At 37.3% G+C, this 22537-nt stretch overlaps 1 protein-coding gene across 4 annotated transcripts in view; it reads left to right on the top strand.

Moving 5' to 3' along the window:
• Positions 1–22219, top strand: part of LOC120531704 (activin receptor type-2A) — a 121663-nt gene extending 99444 nt beyond the window's left edge. For all 4 annotated transcript variants that reach the window (XM_039757360.1, XM_039757361.1, XM_039757358.1 and 1 more), the window contains 7 exons: positions 1304–1447; positions 5062–5205; positions 8483–8628; positions 9057–9171; positions 10809–10947; positions 16526–16656; positions 18918–22219. In XM_039757360.1, coding sequence (XP_039613294.1) covers positions 1304–1447; positions 5062–5205; positions 8483–8628; positions 9057–9171; positions 10809–10947; positions 16526–16656; positions 18918–19112 — 1014 coding nt within the window. In that variant the 3' untranslated portion in view covers positions 19113–22219. The remainder of the gene's footprint in view (positions 1–1303; positions 1448–5061; positions 5206–8482; positions 8629–9056; positions 9172–10808; positions 10948–16525; positions 16657–18917) is intronic.
• Positions 22220–22537: the final 318 nt, after the last annotated feature.

Below are 22537 nucleotides of genomic sequence, written 5' to 3'. Positions count from 1 at the left end.
TTGCATAGCTGGAGCTCTGACGCCATGGTGAGTGAATCAGTGGAGGCGATCAAACTGGGCAATCCCTGCTATAACCTTAAGACCACATAGGAAACTATAGGAACCTTTTTGTAAAATATCCAATTCTTATATTCTGTTATTTTGTGTCTAGCTACACTCTTGAATAAAGACATTTAAAATATAATTGTAGTAGTTGTTGCCAACAACAGATGTGCCCATAATCATGAGTTTGTTGTCAAAAGTAAATCTTATCTGCTTTTCCTCTTATAACACATTGTGATTTGAGAATTCAAACCCCTTTCACCTCTATTTATAAGTCTACCTTAGGCATGCATTCAATGGTCATATTTAGATGCTAGAACACACAATCTTGCCTTGCATTGGCACAACATATTTTCTTTATTACTGGCTAACATTACAATTACCAAGCCAGACTCCTATTTTGAAGTCAGATGTGTTCTATTCAGAAGTGAACTCACAATAGATTACTGTGTCTATATCGTATGTATAATTTTTCAATCGAAGCCTTTGGTAGTTGACATTTGTTTGCAGAAATTAACTTGAAACTTTGATGGTAAAAGGCAATATACAGTGGTGTGTGTTGCCTGTATGTGTTTTTTGTATATTTTAGCGAAAAATTCATTAGTTTTTGTTGGTGATTTTTTTAATCCTTTAATTGCCATATACAATTTCAAGTATTAGGAATATGTCGTTTTTCACATACAACTACTTACTCTCCAGAGACGGACATGGATGTTTCTACTTGATTTTTAGCTTATTTCTATTGTAGGTAATTATCCACAGTTAAATATCAATATTTGTTATTGAAAAATGTATTTATATGTCTAAATACTTTTGGTTCTTTTGGTTTTGTCCATTTACAGTGACATTATTATAAATCATTGTTGTTTTACAATATTTAACATAAAACCTGTAATAGCATTATAGTGTAGAATATGCTAGACAACAGTAGTTATGTTTGATACTTCTTTTGGATATTTTAGAATTATTATGCAATAAAGGTGAACATACATTATCAGGTTGGTATGTTATGACTGTTTCTTTTAGGTTTCTTCATTGTTATTGGTTTATTTATTAGAAACTTGTTTTACTTTCATTTACCTATTTAAGACAAATATTGGCTAAAGTTTTTCCTTTTGTGCATAAAACAGCACATTGAAGGATTTCGTCTGTGCAGGCAACATGTGCATTGTTTTATTTAATTATTTAAAACATCTGTAAAAAAGGTTATAGCTTTATAATCTGCAAACCGTTTATAAGATTTATTTTTGATTTATTTTAGGATCCTGGGCCCCCACCACCATCTCCATTACTTGGCCAAAAGCCATTACAGTTACTGGAGCTCAAAGCTAGAGGTCGCTTTGGTTGTGTTTGGAAGGCACAGCTTTTAAATGAATATGTGGCTGTCAAAGTATTTCCAATTCAGGTAATAATACGTTGTTTATAAACATGCTGTATAGAAAAAAAATGTGTATTCCACTGTGTGCTCTTGAAACCTTTTACACTAAATTCTTGAAAAATGCCTTCAGAGTGTAAAGGGTTAAATATATTCTCTTTTTAAATAAGCCATAGTTCTTTATTATAGATGAGCTTCTATAGAATTCTGTGGGCACAAACACTCAGGGTATCTTGATTAATAATAATAGACCCTTTTCTCCTCCTTTCTCCAGATCCAAAAACCTCCTATAATGAGGTGGCTTTGCACATCCTTTTGGGGTCAGGACTATGCTATGCTTTGGTCTAGAAACAACATTTTAAAAGTCCCTTTATTGTCCCCTTGGTGTTAACCCATAGACTTTATACGCTTCCCCTAATGGTTATATGGAGGTTGCTTCCCTTTGGTCAGTTCTCCTAAACCTTGCTTTTCAATGAGGAACATGTTCCCTACCTACCACAGGTAGTGGCCAAATGCTGCTGTCTGTCACTAAAAGATCTTTCGACCTCATAACAGGTCTCGCTTGCTTCCTTTTTCTGGGTTCCCATACATTTGCTCCGTGTAATGGACTATAGCTGCCCCACTGTTGCCACATTGGATGAGGAGGAACAGTGCTGCAGGCAGTTTTTGACCCGGACCTCTACCACCTCCACCTCTACCATGCAAGTGTGTTTGTGTTTGTGTGTGTGTGAGAGAGTTTAATTGCAATTTCCTACTTATCAAAAATTGTTCTTTGTGATGTCATGTGACATACTGATAATATGTTTCACCTATTTCTAATTTCTTTAGAATTTTTTTTCTCCAAAACCCAACATATCCATTACTTAAAAGGAAGTGGCATTTTACCACAATATGAAACAAAAGCATACTTCCCTGTTGAGCAGTAAAAGTTTTCTATAATATAATTTTAAATTGCCATGAGATTCATAATCAATGATCTATACAACAGTAGTTTTAAATATGTAAATATGCTAGCTACCATGCTTTGTGATATAACTTTTCATGCATGTATACCATATATTATGTCTGTGTACCCAAACTGTTTAGTTACCACATACTGTTAAGTGTTTCTTTGGTACTATTGCATTATTAAACAAAATCATAATATAGTGTACTGTTTTACTACTTTAATTTTTTAACAAAATAAGTTTGTATTAACTATTCAAGATATAATAAGAGAAATTTAGATTAAGCACATCACTTCTGTATTGAAAGTGCATAAATGGGAACACAGAATAAAAAAAAGTATTTCTTTATTCAGATCACAACTAGTTCATTTCCTCATTTCTCAGAAAATATAGTTGACGAGTGAACTAAATGACAGATTAATTCACAGTTTAATTTGTTTAGGATAATACTGTTACTCATTTTATCTATTATTGTTGTTTTATTTTTAATCTATCTATAATAATAAAAGGCAAAGCCCTCACTCACTCACTCACTCACACTCACTCTCTCTCTTTCTCTCTCTCCAACTTCCCATGTAGGTAGAAGGCTGAAATTTGGCAGGCTCATTTCTTACAGTTTACTTACAAAAGTTAAGCAGGTTTCATTTCAAAATTCAACGCATAACGGTCGACAACGTCCGTCATGGTGAACTTTCTTATTTATAGCCCCATCTTCACGAAATTTGGTAGGCGGCTTCCCTGCGCTAACCGAAACCAATGTATGTACTTATTTCGGTGGTATGATGCCACTGTCGGCCGCCATATTGAACTTTTCAACGGTCTTTGTTACTTATGGGCCCATCTTCAAGAAATTTGGTATGCAGGTTCCCAACGCTAACTAAATCCTACTTACGTACATATATACGTCCATAGCCTGCAGCTCGGTCACTGTGTGAGGTGGCGTTGGGTCCCCCATCCTCACGCCTCCCACGTTGTTGGCTGCCTGCCTATATAAGGCCGTCCATCGCGCCGGTCTCTAAATTCCCTTCCTTGCTTCGCCACGGGATTCACGTCTCCCTGCTGAAAACTGCAGCCATTTTATTTCATCCACGGCTTCTCCGCTGTTTTATTGTTCGTTTATTACGATTATAGTTATTGTGTAGGTATTTTAGACTTACTTTACATTGTTCAGGTACCCATTTCCTTTATCGTTCCAACCGTAATCCCATTAACATGTCTATCGAGGTGATCACCATCGATCAAAGAACTGTCACTTACCGAGTGGTTTCCATGCCCAGAGATGGCGCCTGCCTTTTTCATTTTCTTTGTTACCTATTGCACTGCCATATCAGGCTCACTCTTGATATCCGGAGGAACATTGTGTGTTCTTATGTATTGAATGACTGGGACAGGTTCAAGGTGTGGACTGATGACGGTACAGGAGATAATTATACTACACAGGAGCACTAGAAGAGTGAAATGCTTAAGCCCTTCACATATGGTTCTGCATGTGAGTTGATGACTGCCGCTGAATTGTTCGGTTGTCGCTTTCAGGTGTACCGAAATGGCCAAATATCTTACACCTTTGGACAACCGCCAATGCCTCTTAACCATCTTAGAATTCACAGGTGATGATTTCAGTAGTGGACACTTTGATGTTTATGAATGTTTAAACTCTCAAAAGCTGGATGTGAAGTTATCAATGAAACTGGTTGTATGCTTACAACACTTGACAGATGCCGAATGTCACTTCAACACAACAAGTCCTGCAAGTACTGTTGTAATTGAAACAAACCATGAAACTCAAACCGATTATGACAGCAGCAATCCAAGCTGTGAGATTTGAAACAAGATTACTGTTCACATGGCCAACTGTACGTTGCATGCTCAAGAGTAAGCTCAGCGCACAGCTTGGTCATATTACAACCGGAAGGCCGTACTGCCAATGTGATATACAAAGAGATCCTTAACAAATAATTATTGGTATATTTTCCCTCAGTTTAAAAAGGTTTAATTTTCTTCTTAATACAAATTTTTAGGCAGTACTTCGCCGCTGCAAAGCGCGGGTATTTTGCTAGTTATTCTATAATCCATTATTGCTGTTTTTTTTTAGCTTACTTAAATATTGTTGAATTTTGTTTTTGGCCTAATTCTGTAAACTTTTTTTAAATAGTAATACATTTATTGACATTAATTAAATTAGTTGTCAAAATGTACGTTTACCACCAATGAAGGCCTGTTTGTAGTTTTAAGTAGAGATTACATTGGAGCAGTGCATTTCTTTTAACAAATAACTGAAGTTTATCATTAGACTAGTAGTTGAAAGCTGAGCTACACTAACACCTGAATCTGAACCTATACCTATGACCTTTTCCAGTAACACCTCCATTAATTTGTGTTAAAGTTTCATGTTGGAGAGAATGGGAGCACAATTATTCCTCCTTAGTAACTTCTTGGAGTTCATCATTGGCTTGCACTCTCTATCCTTCTCAGGGAAAAAGGTCTTTAAACAGATGTTGCAAATGGGATGTTAAGAAAATTGGTGCCACTGTATATTCTGACGAGAATAAAGTGGATAAGACCTTATTTTATTTTCTAAAAAGAACATTTGCTGTGAAACTCATAAAATAGATGGCTGTATTAATAATTAAATTTATTTCTAAACAAGTTTGTTCTAGAATACCATTTATTAATATACTATTTTCTCTGTCATTTTAGAATAAACAGTCATGGCAGAATGAATATGAAATCTACAGTTTGTCTGGAATGAAACACGACAACATCCTCCAATTCATTGGTGCAGAAAAACGGGGAACTAATCTTGACGTGGAGCTCTGGTTGATAACAGCTTTTCATGATAAGGTACCATAGTATGATATAAAGCTGGTGTTTTAAACTGTCATTTGATTTCTTTTACATACTGTGGATGAGACTAATTTTACATGAAATTAATGATACTGGTATTGATGGCAGAATGGTATAAATTAAAAGTTATTGAAGAAATACTCCACAATTTTAAACCTGCTTCGCCAAATTTAAAGTTGGAGGGGGCAGAGCCTTTTATGGCACTACTTGGCGCAAAGTAGGAAATATCCCTGAATAAGTTCATCTTTAGGTGCTTAAACGGGCCAACCTGAAATTGTCAAGCTCTCCTCAAATAACAAACTATGATTTGCTGGTTGCAGTGCAGCAGGCTCCTAGACCAAGTAATTTAGGTTGCATGGGTATTTTGACACTAAAATCAAACGATGTATTTAACCCTAAGATGATTTGTCTTGACACAAAGCACTCCAAGAACACCGTCATGATATTGGGATGCTCCCTTGCTTCAGAGCATGCAAGACAAAGCAAGTTGAAGGAAAAAAGCACAGAGCAGTATGAAGTCAATGTTTTTTAGAAAAACCTCCTGTTGTATACCAGAGGCCTTGGACTTAAAACTCCTGTATTTGTGAAGTCAAGCTTCTTCTTCACACTCACTCATTTTCCTCATAAATTTGCATTGTGACATAAACCATACTTTACAAGAAAAATGTGAAATAAAATCCTTGGAGGTAAGCAAATATTGCAATGCTGAGATTTGACTTATGGTTTTAATATCTAATTAGGGAGCTCTGCCCCCTGCTGACTTCGCTCACCAACCCCTGTGTTTGGTTTATCGGATATACAATTTTAAAAGCGTTTTTTTTTTCTTTGGAATTGTTACTTTAAATGTTGCGGGACCACAGATTCCCATAGCGTATGGTCCACTATGATGTAAATCCACGTTTTGTGCACTGAATGATGTGAAGGTGAAAAGATTTTGTTTTCCACTCTTTGTCTTTTATTTCTGACCTCGATTTGTCCTGCTATTTTTTCAATTACACCTGGTTCTGATGATTAATTCCCTTTTGTTTGCGCTAATGCGATCTTTACTGTCCTTTTTTTTTTGATACTGTAGCGACTGACGTAATAAAGTGTCACAAAAGTTCTACTTGAACAATCGCTGACTTTGTAACCCCAAACACAACTTTCTAGCACCCTCTCCCACCCCTCCTCCCCCGGGTCTCGCAAGCCCTTACCACATCCATCAATACCCCGCTATCAGTCTTCCGTGCTGTACTCCGCCCTCCCTTAATCGGACCTAACAGTCACTTAAAACAAAAAAGGCTTCAACTTGGCTGGGATGTTACAGTACTTTCAGATTTTACTGCTTTCATATTCTGTACCTTTCTCTGCAAGTTTATCGCGCCATCATTTGTTTGAGCCTTTCGAATTCCACTGCTTTCATAATCTCTTATCTGCCTTTTTTTCTCTCCAACGCTTTTGGGTCTCTTTTCTCTGAGCTGCTCGCTCTTCTTTGCCGAGAGCTCAGGATCTGTGTGTGCTACATGTCTTTACATGAATTGAGTGTTTTGCTGGCCATGCTCTTATTTGATAAGAAGGGCGTGTCTTGCAAGAATCACCTGTTCCACGTCCCCGCGAGACGTCCCTGGGACAATCTCTTGGCACCAAGTCTCATGTTTACGGTCCCCGCGAGATGCTCCGTGGCCAGTCTTTTTTTGTCTTGCGGGTCTTTTAAATGACTTCCGAGAAGATCACGTATCATCGCCCTGCTTTTCCTTTCCAGGATTTTTTTTAATAATAGAGAGATGTATAGGCCAAATACTGTCTGAAGGGTGGTAAAAACTCACATTAGTTTTTTTATTCCTGGTTTTCATTTATAATTGATTTAGAAAGATCTGTAGAATTGTGTCTTTACATTGATCATATAGAGATTTTCTCTTTGTCAGTAGAAACATTCACAATCAAATACATATGGGACCCAGGTTATGCTTTTTCAACTTATGTCAATTCCACAGATGTGAGCGAGCACATAAAACCACAAAACATTTCTTTTCAACTAATCTTTAGCTATCAGCTTCTTTACTGTTTTCAGTATTTTTACTTTGAAAAGAAGCATGGTAGTTTTAACACTGATACATACATAGTACCTTCCATTAATGTAGAGGACTATGGACTTTGCTGTCATTTTGTGCATATGTCACTGAATGTAACTGGCAGCACTCCCAGTAAGCTCCGTTTCAGACAAGCAGCTTGAGCTGTAGCTGGCTGTTGAGCAGGAGTGGTAGAACTCGCTGTTTGTAAGTAAGTTTGTGTTCCAGAAGTGTCGTCTCAGGGAGTATTTGCCAGTGGGTAGGGAAGTGAAACTCCACAACCACTCAGCAAAGACTTCACAGATCACCAAATGTGTCCTGCATTATGTGCAACGGCACAATAAGTTCTACTACTGGTAAGTAACTAGGCAGCTGTCCACCTAGCTGAGGAGTGGTGGAGCCTGTTATTTGTAATGCCCGTCATCCTAATTATGCATCCCTGCCGTATCATCTCAGGGAGTACAGATGCTCACCAAGCACCGCATTTCTCTGCTAAAGGTCTGTTAGTGGTAGCTTTTCATGCCATCATTGTGCCAACTCTATGAGGTGCTGCGTTATTATAAAGACCCATAGGATGTTTAAGCATGAAGTCAACATGCTTCATTTTGGCTCAGTTTATTTGTTTGTGATTTAAAGTACAGTAATATTACTATACTGTCATTTTTTATTAAGTTTGAAATGTTTTTCTGTAAATTAAGTTATAAAGTATTATGCATTTTGCTGTTTTTTTTTTTTTCTATTAATGGACATTTTTTTAGTGCATGATACAATTTGTACACAAAATTGGGTGAAAAATGTCATCAGGAATGGAACTTATTCGTAACCCGGGGCAAACCTTAATGTAATACAATAATTCGTGACCTGTGTTATATATTTAATACTCACTGGGGTAATTTTTCAGTGCGCATAAGACTGATTGTATGGGGAAGATGTGCATAGTACATATCAACACTGATCTTGCACAACATTTTCATTAACAAAGATATTCTTCAGATGTTTATCCATTTAGCAAATCTCTTTTGAGACATTTTAGAACATGGTTATAAAATTTTGTGTGAAAAAATGTGAAATATGGGCTTGTTTTGTTTTTTAAAATTAAACCTGAAGCCTGGTGTTTTAAATATATTCTAACTAAAATGATCATTTTTCTTGTTTTTCTTCTGTTTTTACGTTTTCAGCATATTTCATAGTTTTTAACATCTTTCATTTTTATGTTCTTTTTCCAGGGCTCACTCACTGATTACCTTAAAGCAAATGTGGTTAGCTGGAATGAGCTGTGCCACATAGCTCAGACCATGGCCAGGGGACTGGCCTACCTTCATGAAGATATCCCAGGATTAAAAGACGGCCACAAACCAGCTGTGGCTCACAGGTAAACATAGCTACAGTATTATACAACTCAGCATTGCAGTAATACCAGTTATATTTGTCACCAGTGTGGAACTCAGTCAGTCATTTTCCAACCCGCTATATCCTATCATTCTTTATACTGAAATGGTGGACTCTGTCTGTCTGTCTAAATCAGTTTTAACTTCATTTAGTAAACTAAATGAGAATATGAATGTTTATTGTATTGATATTTTAGTGATATTTAATTTGTTGAATGCCTGCTAAAATAGTAAAACAGACATATACTCTTGCTGTGTAGCAGTAAATAAATATTCTAAATTTAATAATTATACTTATGTTTTTGCATACTTTAGTAATAAAGCACAGCTTTATTTACAGAATTGTAAATTGAATATTAATTCTATATAGAAAATACATCTGTTTAATGCGCTTTATGTTTTACAATAACAGGGATATTAAAAGCAAGAATGTACTTCTGAAATCCAACCTGACGGCATGTATAGCGGACTTTGGATTGGCTCTAAAGTTTGAAGCTGGAAAATCTGCGGGTGATACTCATGGTCAAGTAAGCTGCTTTTCAATCACTTGATTTTCAGATGCATTTCTCTTTATTTCCTTCTCTAACATTATTAAATGTTGAAATAACTGTCTTACAGGTTTATAAATGAAATCCTCAAAGTCAGGTATTAGTTTTGGTTTCATTCCATGCATTAAAAAAATAAAACATGTCTTATTAAAGCAAGCAAAGCATTTTCAAGCAAACTCTGTTTTGAATACTTTTTTTTATTTTTATTCTAGCAAAAATAATAACTTCCATTTATTCTTATTAAGCATGAGCCACCACTCTGAGGCTAGGGATTTGCACAGACTTCTGGTTCGAATGCCATAAACGTCAAAAGTGACTCTAATTCATTGGGCCCCTGAGCAAGGCCCTTAACCTGAAATTGCTCCATCCTGGGTATGACGCTAATGTGCATCCAGCCCTGCATGTAGGCCCTCCCACCTGCAGAGAAAAACCTGGGGGTTGGTGACAGAATTGGCAGTCCAGCCACCATAAAAATACCTCACATTGGGTCCAGTCCATCTGAACTAGTGTGGTGCTGAGGTGTCACCTGTTGCATGGCTGCACTTGGGTCCTAATCTGGGATCCTGAGTTTGTTTGTCATGTGGTGGGTGCGGCAATGCGCTGTGTCAGCGTGTGCTCCTAACCTCTCTCTTATGAAGCAGATTTCCACTAAAGCGGTCAGCATGCTACACAGTAGTTATAAATACATACCGTATAGTATGACAGTAAAACTGAATTATAAACATATGCATAAATTATACATACAGATTGATTTATAATCCAGAAAAATCTAAATTTCGATTTAAGTATCCTGCAGTAAAGTGAACAGTGTATCAGTCTGATAAGAGTAAATGAGAGAGGGTAGAATTATTATTGATGGAAACTTTGTTTTAAAGAAAAAAACGCAAAGTCCATCTTTATCCTGGATTTTCACAACCCCATACATTTTTGTCTTAACCTGTTAGATGCACAAGGCTTGGATTCAGCATTTCTGAACAATAGTGTCTGTTAATTTCCCTGCAGTTAAACATGTTGATAAAATACATAGAATGCATAAGTCCCACATTTGATCTTTAAAAATATGTATAAGTATACACTTATCTACAAATTAGTGTGGCCAACAAGAAACTGCTCATTGTGAAATGTATGAGGGGAGGGAAAGAGTTCTTGGAGAAGAAGTGTTGAAGCAAATGGCATAGTTAACAGTGTGTGCAGTTGGTGTCAGCAAAAATGATGGTGGGAGGCTCAATGGAAAGCATGGGTGGGTTACAATGGTCAGAGTGTCAGTGAGAGTAGCTAACACTGCTTACTGTATATGCAGGAAGCCCCTTCAGTCACCCTGGGCTGTTGCATTACTGTCTCTGTTTTGAGGAGACATTCAAAATGTGACTGTACTATCACAGTACCTTTCCAGGTTTGGCGACTTATGCCTGAAGCTGGCAGGGTAGGCTGAGACTTCCTGCAACCCTGTTGTCAGTTATTCAAGTTTTGAAAATGTATGGATGGATGATATACAGAGTGAATTATGGAATGTATGAAGCCCTTAAGCCAAAAGTTAGACTATCTGTTAATTTAATTGAATTCAATTCACTGGATCATTCTCATCTGAGCGTTTACACACTGCTTTTTCGTTTTAGGTTGGCACAAGGCGGTATATGGCACCAGAGGTACTTGAAGGTGCTATTAATTTTCAAAGGGATGCCTTCCTTAGGATAGACATGTATGCCTTGGGATTGGTATTATGGGAGCTTGCAGCACGATGTACAGCAGCTGATGGTGAGTAAACATTTATTAGTTAGCTAATGTGGCATCAGTTAAAGTAAACTTACTAATGATTTTTGAACAGAATACTAAAGAGGTTTATTTTGTACTCAGCTGATGAAGTGTTGAGACTGTTGTCCCAAAGCACTTTACTACTTTAAAGGTGTACTTCTATAATTTACATACCCTTAAACCCACTCATCTGTACTCTCAAGACATTGTGTGGAGTTTCTTGTGTATCACTGTAAGACACATACAGTGGGTACGGAAAGTATTCAGACCCCCTTCAATTTTTCACTCTTTGTTATATTGCAGCCATTTGCTAAAATCATTTAAATTAATTTTTTCCCTCATTAATGTACACACAGCACCCCATATTGACAGACAAAAAAAAAGAATTTTTGAAATTGTTGCAGATTTATTAAAAAAGAAAAACTGAAATATCACATGGTCCTAAGTATTCAGACCCTTTCCTCTGTATTTAGTAAAGGCACCCTTTTGAGCTAATACAGCCATGAGTCTTCTTTGTAAAGATGCAACAAGTTTTTCACACCTGGATTTGGGGATCCTCCGCCATTCCTCCTTGCAGATCCTCTCCAGTTCTGTCAGGTTGGATGGTAAACATTGGTGGACAGCCATTTTTAGGTCTCTCCAGAGACACTCAATTGGGTTTAAGTCAGGGCTCTGGCTGGGCCATTCAGGAACAGTCACAGAGTTGTTGTGAAGCCACTCCTTCGTTATTTTAGCTGTGTGCTTAGGGTCATGGTCTTGAATTAAGACCAAAAAGTTCTATCTTGGTCTCATCAGACCAGAGAGTCTTATTTCTCACCATCTCGGAGTCCTTCAGGTGTCTTTTAGCAAACTCCATGTGGGCTGTCATGTGTCTTGCCTCTCCTCATTGTGTGGGGACAACCAGGCACTGCTCATCACTTGTCCAATACAGTCCCCACAATGAAGCATGGCGGTGGCAGCATCATGCTGTGGGGGTGTTTTTCAGCTGCAGGGACAGGACGACTGGTTGCAATCGAGGGAAAGATGAATGCGCCAAGTACAGGGATATCCTGGACAAAAACCGTCTCCAGAGTGCTAAGGACCTCAGACTGGGCCGAAGGTTTACCTTCCAACAAGACACTGACCCTAAGCACACGGCTAAAATAACGAAGGAGTGGCTTCACAACAACTCTGTGACTGTTCTTGAATGGCCCAGCCAGAGCCCTGACTTAAACCCAATTGAGCATCTCTGGAGAGACCTAAAAATGGCTGTCCACCAACGTAACATCCAACCTGACAGAACTGGAGAGGATCTGCAAGGAGGAATGGCAGAGGATCCCCAAATCTCAAAAGGGTGCTTCTACTAAATACTGAGCAAAGGGTCTGAATACTTAGGACCATGTGATATTTCAGTTTTTCTTTTTTAATAAATCTGCAACAATTTTAAAAATTCTTTTTTTTTGTCTGTCAATATGGGGTGCTGTGTGTACATTAATGAGGGGAAAAAATTTATTTAAATGATTTTAGCAAATGGCTGCAATATAACAAAGAGTAAAAATTTAAGGGGGTCTGAATACTTTCCGTACCCACTGTAACTGTATTGTGTGCCTCCCTGGATAATGTGGTGCTTTAAAAATGTGCTTAGATTTAAAGATACTGTGCTTTGAAGCCATGACTGATTTTATTAGGAATGTTAGTAGACTTAACACCCACCTCAACAAAAGGCTCCAGTTAAAGGAGACATTCTCCTTGAGTTTGCTGTCTCATACTTTTTTTTGTTAATTTTAGAAGGTATATGGTAAATAGTTCATTTAACTAAGTTTTCCCCTTTTAAAAACATAAAGACATATGAGAAAGTAAACACCCTCTTTCAGATTGCACATGGCTTCTGCAAGTTAGCTTTTTTTTATGCAATAAATATTGACAAACAAAATATGTTATGTGTTGTCATCTGAGGCAAGAAGGTAATTTTTTGACTTTATGAAGTTTACCTAATGCTTAGTTACAGTAGGTATAGGAAAGAATCACCCCCTTCAAAATATTTACATTTTGTTGCTTCGCAGCCTGAAATGAAGACACACACAAAAAACATTTTTTCCAGATGTGCATCTTATAACAGCCAAGAGAAAGATATCATAGCAGAAAAAAAAACAATCACTAAAATGGTAAAAGGATGACCCCATCCTAAAAAATACTCGTAAACTCAATCAGATGTAAGTAATCACTTTCTCCATTGTGCCTTCCTCCTGTGATCAACTGTAATCATTCTGATTAGCTCAGCATAAAACAGCTATTGCTAGATCATTCCAATGCTTGGAAGTGCAACTGAAAGCAAATAATCAACTATGGGTGGCAAGGCACTGTCAAAGGATCTCGGAGATAAACTTGTGGACAGGCCCAAGTCAAGAGATGGATACAAAAAAAATCAAAAGTATTTATCAATCCTTAGCAGCACAGTAAATGAAGAAATCAAGAAGTGGAAAGTGTTTGATACTGCTAGGACCCTTCCTGGATCAGGCCAACCCTGGAAACTGGATAGAAGAGCGAGGAACAAACTGGTCATTGGGGCTGCCAAGAGGCCTATGGCAACTTTGTAGGAGTTACAAGAATTTTTAGCAAATATTGGTCATTTTGTGCAGGTGACAACAATATCACAGATGCTCCACAAATGTGGCTTTTATGGGACGGTTGCAGGAAAAAAGCCACAGTAAAGCATGTAGGTGGTAGCATCCTGTTGTGGGGGTATTTCTCTACAGCAGGGAATGGGGCACTTGTCAAGAGAGAAGGAAAAATGGATGTGGCAAAATATTGTCAAATTCATGAGAAAAACCTGCTGCCTCTGCCAGAAAGTTTTCAATGGGACCAAGGTTCACCTTCCAACATGACAGTGACCTGAAGCAGACAGCAAAGCTGACCACATGGTCACTGAAGGAGAAAAAGCTGAATGTCTTTGGGTGGCTCAGTCACAGCCCAGACTTAAATCCTACAATACTGAAAATCTGTGGAATGACTTGAAGATTGCAGTCCTCTAATGGTCTCCATCCAGTTTGACTGAGCTTGAACAGTTCTGTAAAGAATAGAGGGCAAATATTTCACAGGCTAGATGTGCAAAGTTGGTAGAGAAGTACCCCAACTGATTCATGGCTGTACAAAGCAAAAAAGGTGCTTCTACAAAGTGCTGACACAGGGGGATGATCCTTTAACCATCTCAGTGATTTTGTTTTTTTATTTTTTTCCTAAACTGTTGCTATTGTAACTTTCACGTGGCTGTTATACGTTGCATTGAGTAAATTGAGCTGGGAATTTTTTTTTTGGTGCGTGTCATCATTTCTGGCTGCAAAGCAATGTGAATATTTTGAAGATGGGGTGATTCTTTTCTATTCCCAATGTATACCTTAAACAGGAATTACAAACCGGTTACAAGTGGGATGGATGTAATTTCTTTATTTTTATGTGGGATCTTTTTTTGGAAAAACACCTCTACATTTGTTGTTGTTGTCATATTTCAGAAAATAGAACAAGTGTCATTTATATTTAAGGATTTGTTCAGCTTAAGCTTTTTTTAGTACTACTTTACTACATCTACATGCCTTTTTTTTTAAATGTGGCATCTGCAGTATGTCCCGCCTCCATTCCTGGTTAACACATTGACTGCTGGGCCATTTATCGCCAGGATGCTGCAGTATAGGTCTGTGCATATATGATAAGTAATGCAGTCAGTCAAAACATATAAAAATGTAGGGAAATGTATTAGAAAGCAAAGGTTTTATTAACAATAGTAACTGTCAAAACTCTGAAAATGTAAATAAATCCAATAAAAAATGTAAAAAAAAAAAAAAGGCTTATTATTTTCACAGGTAACACGATTAGATCTCTGCATTTGAATGCCCATGTAGTGCTATCATAACAAGTCGGACACCTTCAGGGCAGCTATCTGCTTTAGTACCAGAGCCTACAGGTTAACTGTCACTATTTTAATCACTGTCGTCATCTTCAAAATATTCATCTGGCAACAAATCTATGGAATATCTACTTACAACACCGTTTTCTGCAAACTGTTGCCTCCAAAAAAAAAAAAATTCTATGGCTGTTCACTAGATGGCAGCACTGTAGCATGTAACTGAGACACAGCAGCAGAGAATGCCAAGGTGCTGGCTGTGTCTATAATGGCTGTAAACTGAGGTACTAGTTATACTGTACGTTGTGCCTTTACAGACTCTGTGAGATACGAGTTAACTTGTACCTTGTGTTCAAAGCATTAATATCTGTGTGAAGCTTTTGAAATTGGGTGGGACAGTGGCACAATGTGTAGCGTAGCGGCCTAACGGAGTCCAGCATCCTGGGTATAGATCCCACATGCAGATTTTGTCCTCATGGGGTCTGCGTGAGTATTCCTCCAGCTGCTTCCATTTTTGCCTCACAATTCTACTTCTTTGGGCCCTCGAGGCAAGGCCCTTAACCCAAGAATTGGTCCGGGGTGCTGTACAATGCCTGACCCTAAGCTCTGGTAATTCAAAAAGACCATTTCCCCAATGGGGATTAACAAAGCATATCAGTTCAAAGGCATCCTGGTCAGATTAATTGTCCATTTGAAACTGGCACCTGTGTGATCAGGATTGTTTGTGTGTGTGCCTGGATGGACTCTGTGATGGACTGGTGTCTTGCATTTTCCTGTCATGCGCCCAGTCCTTCTGGGTTAGGTACCAGGCCCCTGTGCTGAAATTAGATTAAGCAGGTTTAAGAACGAGATGAACCTTTTGAAAAAAAAAAAAAGTAATAAATCCATCCATTATCCAACCCGCTATATCCTAACAACACGGTCACGGGGGTCTGATGGAGCCAATCCCAGCCAACACAAGGCGCAAGGCAGGAAGCCAACCCTCCGCAGGGCACACACACACACACACACACACACCAAGCACACACGCACTAAGGAAAATTTAGGATCGCCAATGCACCTAACCTGCATGTCTTTAGACTGTGGGAGGAAACCGGAGCACCCGGAGGAAACACACGCAGAACATGCAAACTCCATGCAGGGAGGACTCGGGAAGCGAACCTGGGTCTCCTAACTGCGAGGCAGCAGCGCTACTGCGCCACCGTGCCACCCCTGTTATGAAATATCTGTATGTTAATACGTATATGTATTATATCATAACTTATGCTTTATAAATTCTGACGTAGCTAAAATAAAAATGAGACATGAGCTATTCAGTACTATTTACACAACACTTTGGATTAATATCTATAGTTCATCCTTTTGTAGTTTTTTTTTTATTGCTTTTGATCATCATTGACATGAAAATAAAGACTTTGCAACCATTCTAAACCCAGTGCCAACCTGTTGTACTGTTGTGAAAGTAATCCTTTTAGTTTATATTGCTGGACATTTTCATGTACAGGTATGAACTTATTTTGTATTTTGGAATGTATTATTTAAAAAATGGCTTTATTCTCTTCAAGTTAAAAGGTATTGTTATGATAGCTCTTATATTATTTTGCAGTTTCGATCATTAATATAAATAACCTAAATAGAGAAAAAGAATCAGAATTATGTTGCAGACTTGGAAGATTTATATATTTTGTGTGTGTTTGCTTGTAGGTCCAGTTGATGAGTACATGCTGCCATTTGAAGAGGAAGTTGGGCAGCATCCATCATTGGAGGATATGCAAGAAATTGTGGTTCATAAAAAAATCAGACCAGTTTTAAGAGAATGTTGGCAAAAGCATGCGGTATGTACCTACTAAGAAATTCACAACTGTTAACAATTCCTGTTTCATAAAGAGCAATGAAGATGCAAATTCTTAAATTAAACAAGTATCTTCTGACTTCATGTTTCATATGTTGGACACACTACTTGATATTCTGCACACCCCAGGCTGTGTCCCAGCCTTGTGACTAATGGTTCAGAGAGAGGCTCCAGTACCATGAAACCCATCACCAGAGCAAGATGATTATGAAAATGAATTGTTGAAAAGTTTCATAGAAAATTGCCCATTTATCCATTTTTAACTTTGTAAAGCCAGTTTGGGGTTGCTGGGACAAGAGCTTGTTCTTGCATTACTGGTCACAGGACAAGAGAGCAACTGTCAGTGGGTCACTGGCCTGCCAGTTTTGACTTGCTAGTTAACCTGCCAAACACAGACAGATCTGGTATACCCAGGATCAAGTCTTTATAAAAGTGGGTCCTTAAACAATAACTAGTTTTTTCTCTACTTTTCATACACCGAGAAAAGGTAAACACATAAAAATGAACTTCAGAAAGCAACATTTAAAAGGCAATTTTTGTATGCTGTATACAGAGTGGTGCATTTATAATCCCAATGTAAAACAAGTTTTTGATTAAAAAGAATGCTGTCTTGTAAAAAAAATCTTTGAGAGAAAAGACGAAGAGAGTCCTCAATGGGAAGTACCTAAGGGCAACTGCAGTATAGACAAGTGGAAGTGTTGTGAGCAATTGGTTTATCACAAATGACCAAATTACACAATGTTTGATATTTAAAAAATATATATATTTGCTGGGCTGAAAAAGATTGCACACTGCATTACATTTATATTCTATATGTGGCATTAATTTTACTTTACAAAAGTACATTTCTTTATTTAAAAGCTGCATATTCAATTTATTCTCTTATAATGCTCCTCTTAGATAATATACTGCAGATTCACAAATATGGTTAAAGAAAACACGCGAGAACTTAAACACATTCATACAAAAATGACATTAATACTTTCAAAGATTGATATGAGATTGAATTTTCTCACGTTTGTGCATTAAGGAAAAAATAATTGAACTAATAAAATGCATGGCAAGTTGACAATGGAGAAGAGAAAAATATAAACTACAGCTGAAAGTTCTAAGTGAAAATAAACCTCTTGTAGCTCATGATTTCTTTGGAATATCGTTATTTCAGCTTGTATAAACCAGGTGGCTCAGTCCCACCCTGGACACACATCCGTTTGTTATGCTGATCGTTCTGGAGTGATCTCCTCATATGAAATTACATATCAGTATGCAGTAAGGTTGAGAAAGGAAAAGTTGCTCCTCAAAGTAAAGATACGCAGATGAAGAATCCTATTGAAATTCTTTCTCCTACTTTCCTACCTCCACTGAAAACATCTATTAGTTGATGAGCAAGCCATCACTATGCAAATGCTTACTTGTACAACTTTGCCGTCCATCTTTGACTCTGATTGCATCTCTCTGAAATGGCAGAGGGGCTACAGTACACCCAGTTCCTCAGCAGGTTTGTAAATGAAAATGTGATTGTGATCATTTTACATCGTAACAGGCAGGCAGTAGTGCCACTTAGGAGGCAGATATCCTGCACAAGGCCAGCAAATATTATGCTCTGTTTTATCTGCCAATAAAATTTGTATTCAGCCCTGTGACTGAAATGAGAAGTGTCAATGGCCAGTTCACGTAAACGGGTACAGAAGAGGCATGTGTTCTTGCTATTTGATGATTAACAGAACAGGTTTGAGGATATAGCATAAAACGTCTTGGTTGGGTTCATTTCTCAAGACAGTTGAAAAACATAATTGCCCAATTGGAGAATCGTACAGTTCAAGTAAAACTCTACACGTTTTGTGTTTGTTTATCACTGTCCTTTGTATAGTGAACTTTGCGTTGACTTGATATTGTCTGAAAAGACAGACATGACACAGATCTTTTGTGAGTGGTCTGAATGTTTCATTATGAAATACATGAGGGGAAGCAGAAGTTTATTTTTTTCCCCCTTGTATTTTTAGCATTGTATTAGGTGTCATGCTCCTTTAAACATAATTGTTTTGATCTGTAATCAAAGATATATACGATGAAAATTCCATCCGTTTATAGGCAAGAAAAGTCATAGATTAAAAAAAAATAAACGAATCCTGAAAGATGAAAAATGTGCCAAAAAATGCAGATTGCCTTTATTAGCCTATGAGCTGTGCTTAAAAGTGAAGCTTACCTGCAAAATAATTCTTACCTCTCGCTGTCCTGTTTCAGGGCCTGGCAATGTTGTGTGAAACCATAGAAGAATGCTGGGATCATGAAGCCGAAGCCCGGCTATCAGCAGGTTGTGTGGAAGAAAGGATTATTCAGATGCAAAGACTGACAAACACCATCACATCTGAGGACATTGTTACAGTAGTCACTATGGTGACAAACGTAGACTTTCCACCAAAAGAATCCAGTTTATGATGGTTCTGCTTCTCAAGAGAGAAATATGCATTGACCAGTCAGACTCTACCCAGGAGCTGCTTAGACTGTGCGAGCTGGTTACCATTCTGACCACTGCATCAGAACAGTACAGCAGCCAACAAATACTTTGAAGCAACAGGACGGGTCCCATTTCTACTATGCATTGACTTCGGGAAAACAGGGGAAAAACGAGACAACAATGAGTGATGGAGGATGAATTCCTGATTGTGACAAGTTGATTGCAAGAGGGGGAAAAAAAAAAAAATCAGCCGGCAGATTTTTTTTTTTGTTTTTTTAAAACAAAGAGAGAGGATATATATGTAAGCATCGTCATACATTGGAAAAGGACTTTGTAATTTAAGGATATTCAAATGTCAGGTATATATATTTTTTTATACCTGGCTGAAAAACTGAAAAAAAAAAAAGAAATAAGACTTCCCAGAAAGGACAATTGATAGTTTTTTAAGAAAAGAAAAAACTGAAAACAAAAATAACAGTTCATTTCATTTCAGTATAAAAAAGGGCAACTTGTTTTTAATGCATTTGCTGTTTTGTGTTTATATGATTGACTATTGTAATGCCAATATGAAACAGCTTGTGAATGTTTAGTGTGCTGCTGCTGCTGTACGTATATCAACTACAATGGTAATCAAGGTTATGTGGTGGGATTCGCTTCCAAGCATTACTTCTAAATAACCATGAACCTCCCTCAACAAGGTATACCTCAGTTCCACATCGGCGGAATATTGATTTTATGTTAACACTAAAACAATTGGAAAACATCAGTGGATCTCTGCTTGGTATTTACACTTAAATTAAGTGGATAAACACACTATGGAAGAGCAAAGTGCTCTCTCTGCCTATGCCAACAGAAAACGGCCATTCATGAAAACAGTGTTTCTGCTCATTATTGTTTAAGCTTCTCTCTTATTTGACCTGCTTTTTTTAATGATTATTTTTTTTTTTTATAATATTTGAAATTACTTTGTATTGTTGTTTTAGAAAAAAGCTTGATAATCTATACAATTACCCACATATTTAATTTAAAACAAGATTTGAAAGCACTTCCCCATTTTAGGTTTGCTGTGTAAATCAAGAATAAGGTTATGCGCATGACTTTTTGATTTTATTCCCTTGTAAACTGACACTGGTATTCCCAATTGGAATTTTGTGGTTTTTTTTTTGTTTTTTTTTTTAATTTTGTAAGACTGTAATTTAGTGTTTTTATGCCAATCGCTTTTCCCCACCGCATGATTTTGTGTTGCTTTTCTGTACCTGTTACTTGACACCCAGTCCAAGCTCTGTTGGTTTCACTGTATCAGATACGCCTCAGGAATCTTTACTTTCTCAACCCCCTCTCTCTGCTTTGAGCCACAAGTCAAGATCATTTTGGTGCCATCATTTACAATAAATGTTCAAAATCGGGGTGTGGATTCGGCCCTGATGTTAGGATGTAAGCCACATTAAATTTCAAACCAGGGGACAAACACATACTGAATGTCATTGTATGTGTTTAAAGATTAAAAAAAATACTACTTAAGAGATGGGAGCAGTTACTTTTTTAAGCTTTCACGATGCTTCCTTCAGTGATAAAGGAAAACTATGAAAATAGAGGAATATGTTCCATATACACAGCATATGAAAAAGAAAAAAAAAAACAATCAAAAGAGGAGACTTTTTTTTTTTTTGTTGTTTTTTGTTTTGTTTTTTAGTTTGCAGTTCGCATATACAGTACTGCATTTTATCAATTTATGATACTTGCAAAAAAAGACGTCTACTTTTATATTTCAAATATTTTATTTTCACAAACAGATGTTCTATAATTCTTTTTTAAAGAATAACATTTCAGGGATACAACTACTATGCTTTACTAAGTTAATTATATGCAATCAGTGCAGGTACAGAAACACACTGACATTGCCAATTTGGCAAACTTTTCAAAGGTGTAGCATTTTTAAATAATACAGTGCTGGGTGTCTCTTAGATGATAAATCATGCCAGGCCTGATTATTCAACGATAAACTGGTGCCAAGTTTATTGTAAATGTACACTAATAATGCATCCCTTGTTCTGACGAGACCCAAACCTAACGAAACGAATGTGCAAGTCTGCTCAGCAGTAGCGTTGTCCTGCTTTCTTAGATGTCGGATCGGTTTGTTTGTTTATTACAAGCAGTATTCACAAAGGAGAAAGGTACCAAATGCTGTATGTTTCCGTTTGAGAAAGTATTGTACTGTGAATGTTTCTGCGTATTGAAAGGTAGGAGCTGTGTAAAACTGAAAATTCTGTACACTAACCCATTGACTTGCCAGTACATTTATTGCTGCAGTCTGTGAAAGAGGTTTTCTACAATTTGTCACTGGACTCCAAGCAGGGAGGGGCGGAAGTCATATATGCAATTACCTGTGTATTACACCTGCCATTGTGGTGTTCACCGTTGTGTTTTTGTGTAAAAGGAAAGAAAAGAAACAAAAAAGAAACACAATAATCTAAAAACACTGTAGCCATGTGAACTCTGCTTCATACTGGGTTTTAGGTATTTTGGGTGTCATTTGTCCCCGTTACATTTTTAAACATCTGAGATAAATTGCTGCTTTCCTCTCTTCTGCTGTCATTGTTTAGAAATTTACTGAGAAGCCAAATAAATTCAGTTCCTGCTAAACATCTAAACAAAAAGGAGAACTCCAAGGATGTAATCGGAGTTCAGTATTTCATTAGTAGCCCCTGCAGTGAATGGGTCACTTGTCCATTCATCGCCTCCTTTATGTAGGAAACTAATATTGACGCCACAAATGACACCCGATATCTTACCGTGGTTTACCTCAGAGATCTGACCAGCAGTGTGTGATAAGAAATCTGTTTCAGTTCACGTGACACACATTACCTCTTAATATGCCGGAAAGCTATTATATTAGCTTGACTCTATGTATTTCTGCTGATGTTCTTTGCGTCTTGGGCACAGATGACTGTACTACTGTCAAATTGTACTTGCCATTTTTCTGCAAGTATTTAACAAGATTTCAAAGGCCTAGTTGGAAGTAGTTGTTCAATATTGTACAGATCAATTGTATGCTATTCCCCTTTAAAATAAAGTATAGTGACTGCTCTGTTTTGGGGTATAAATCATTTACTCATTATTTTAGGTGCATTTACAGGACATAACTGTAATCGATAAAACCAAGAAGAGGAAAATATTTACCATGAAGAATTACAAGAAATCATCATGGACTTGAGAATTGCAGGCATCCAGAAGAAGAAAGGTATGTTGAGTAAGTAAAAAAAAAAAAAAAAGTTTCATATTGAGAATTCGTTCCTGGCCTGTCCATGTCATGGCAGAGTTTGCTCGAGTTTCCTTGGGTTTTTGCGGAAAAAACAAAACTTGACTAGGCAGCCATTGTGAATGTATCAGCTACAAAACAGTGTTG

This window comes from Polypterus senegalus, chromosome 6 (assembly GCF_016835505.1).
Source record: "Polypterus senegalus isolate Bchr_013 chromosome 6, ASM1683550v1, whole genome shotgun sequence".
NCBI lineage: Eukaryota > Metazoa > Chordata > Cladistia > Polypteriformes > Polypteridae > Polypterus > Polypterus senegalus.
The sequence above is the reverse complement of the archived record's forward strand: the minus strand, read 5'-3'. Positions and strand labels throughout refer to the sequence as shown.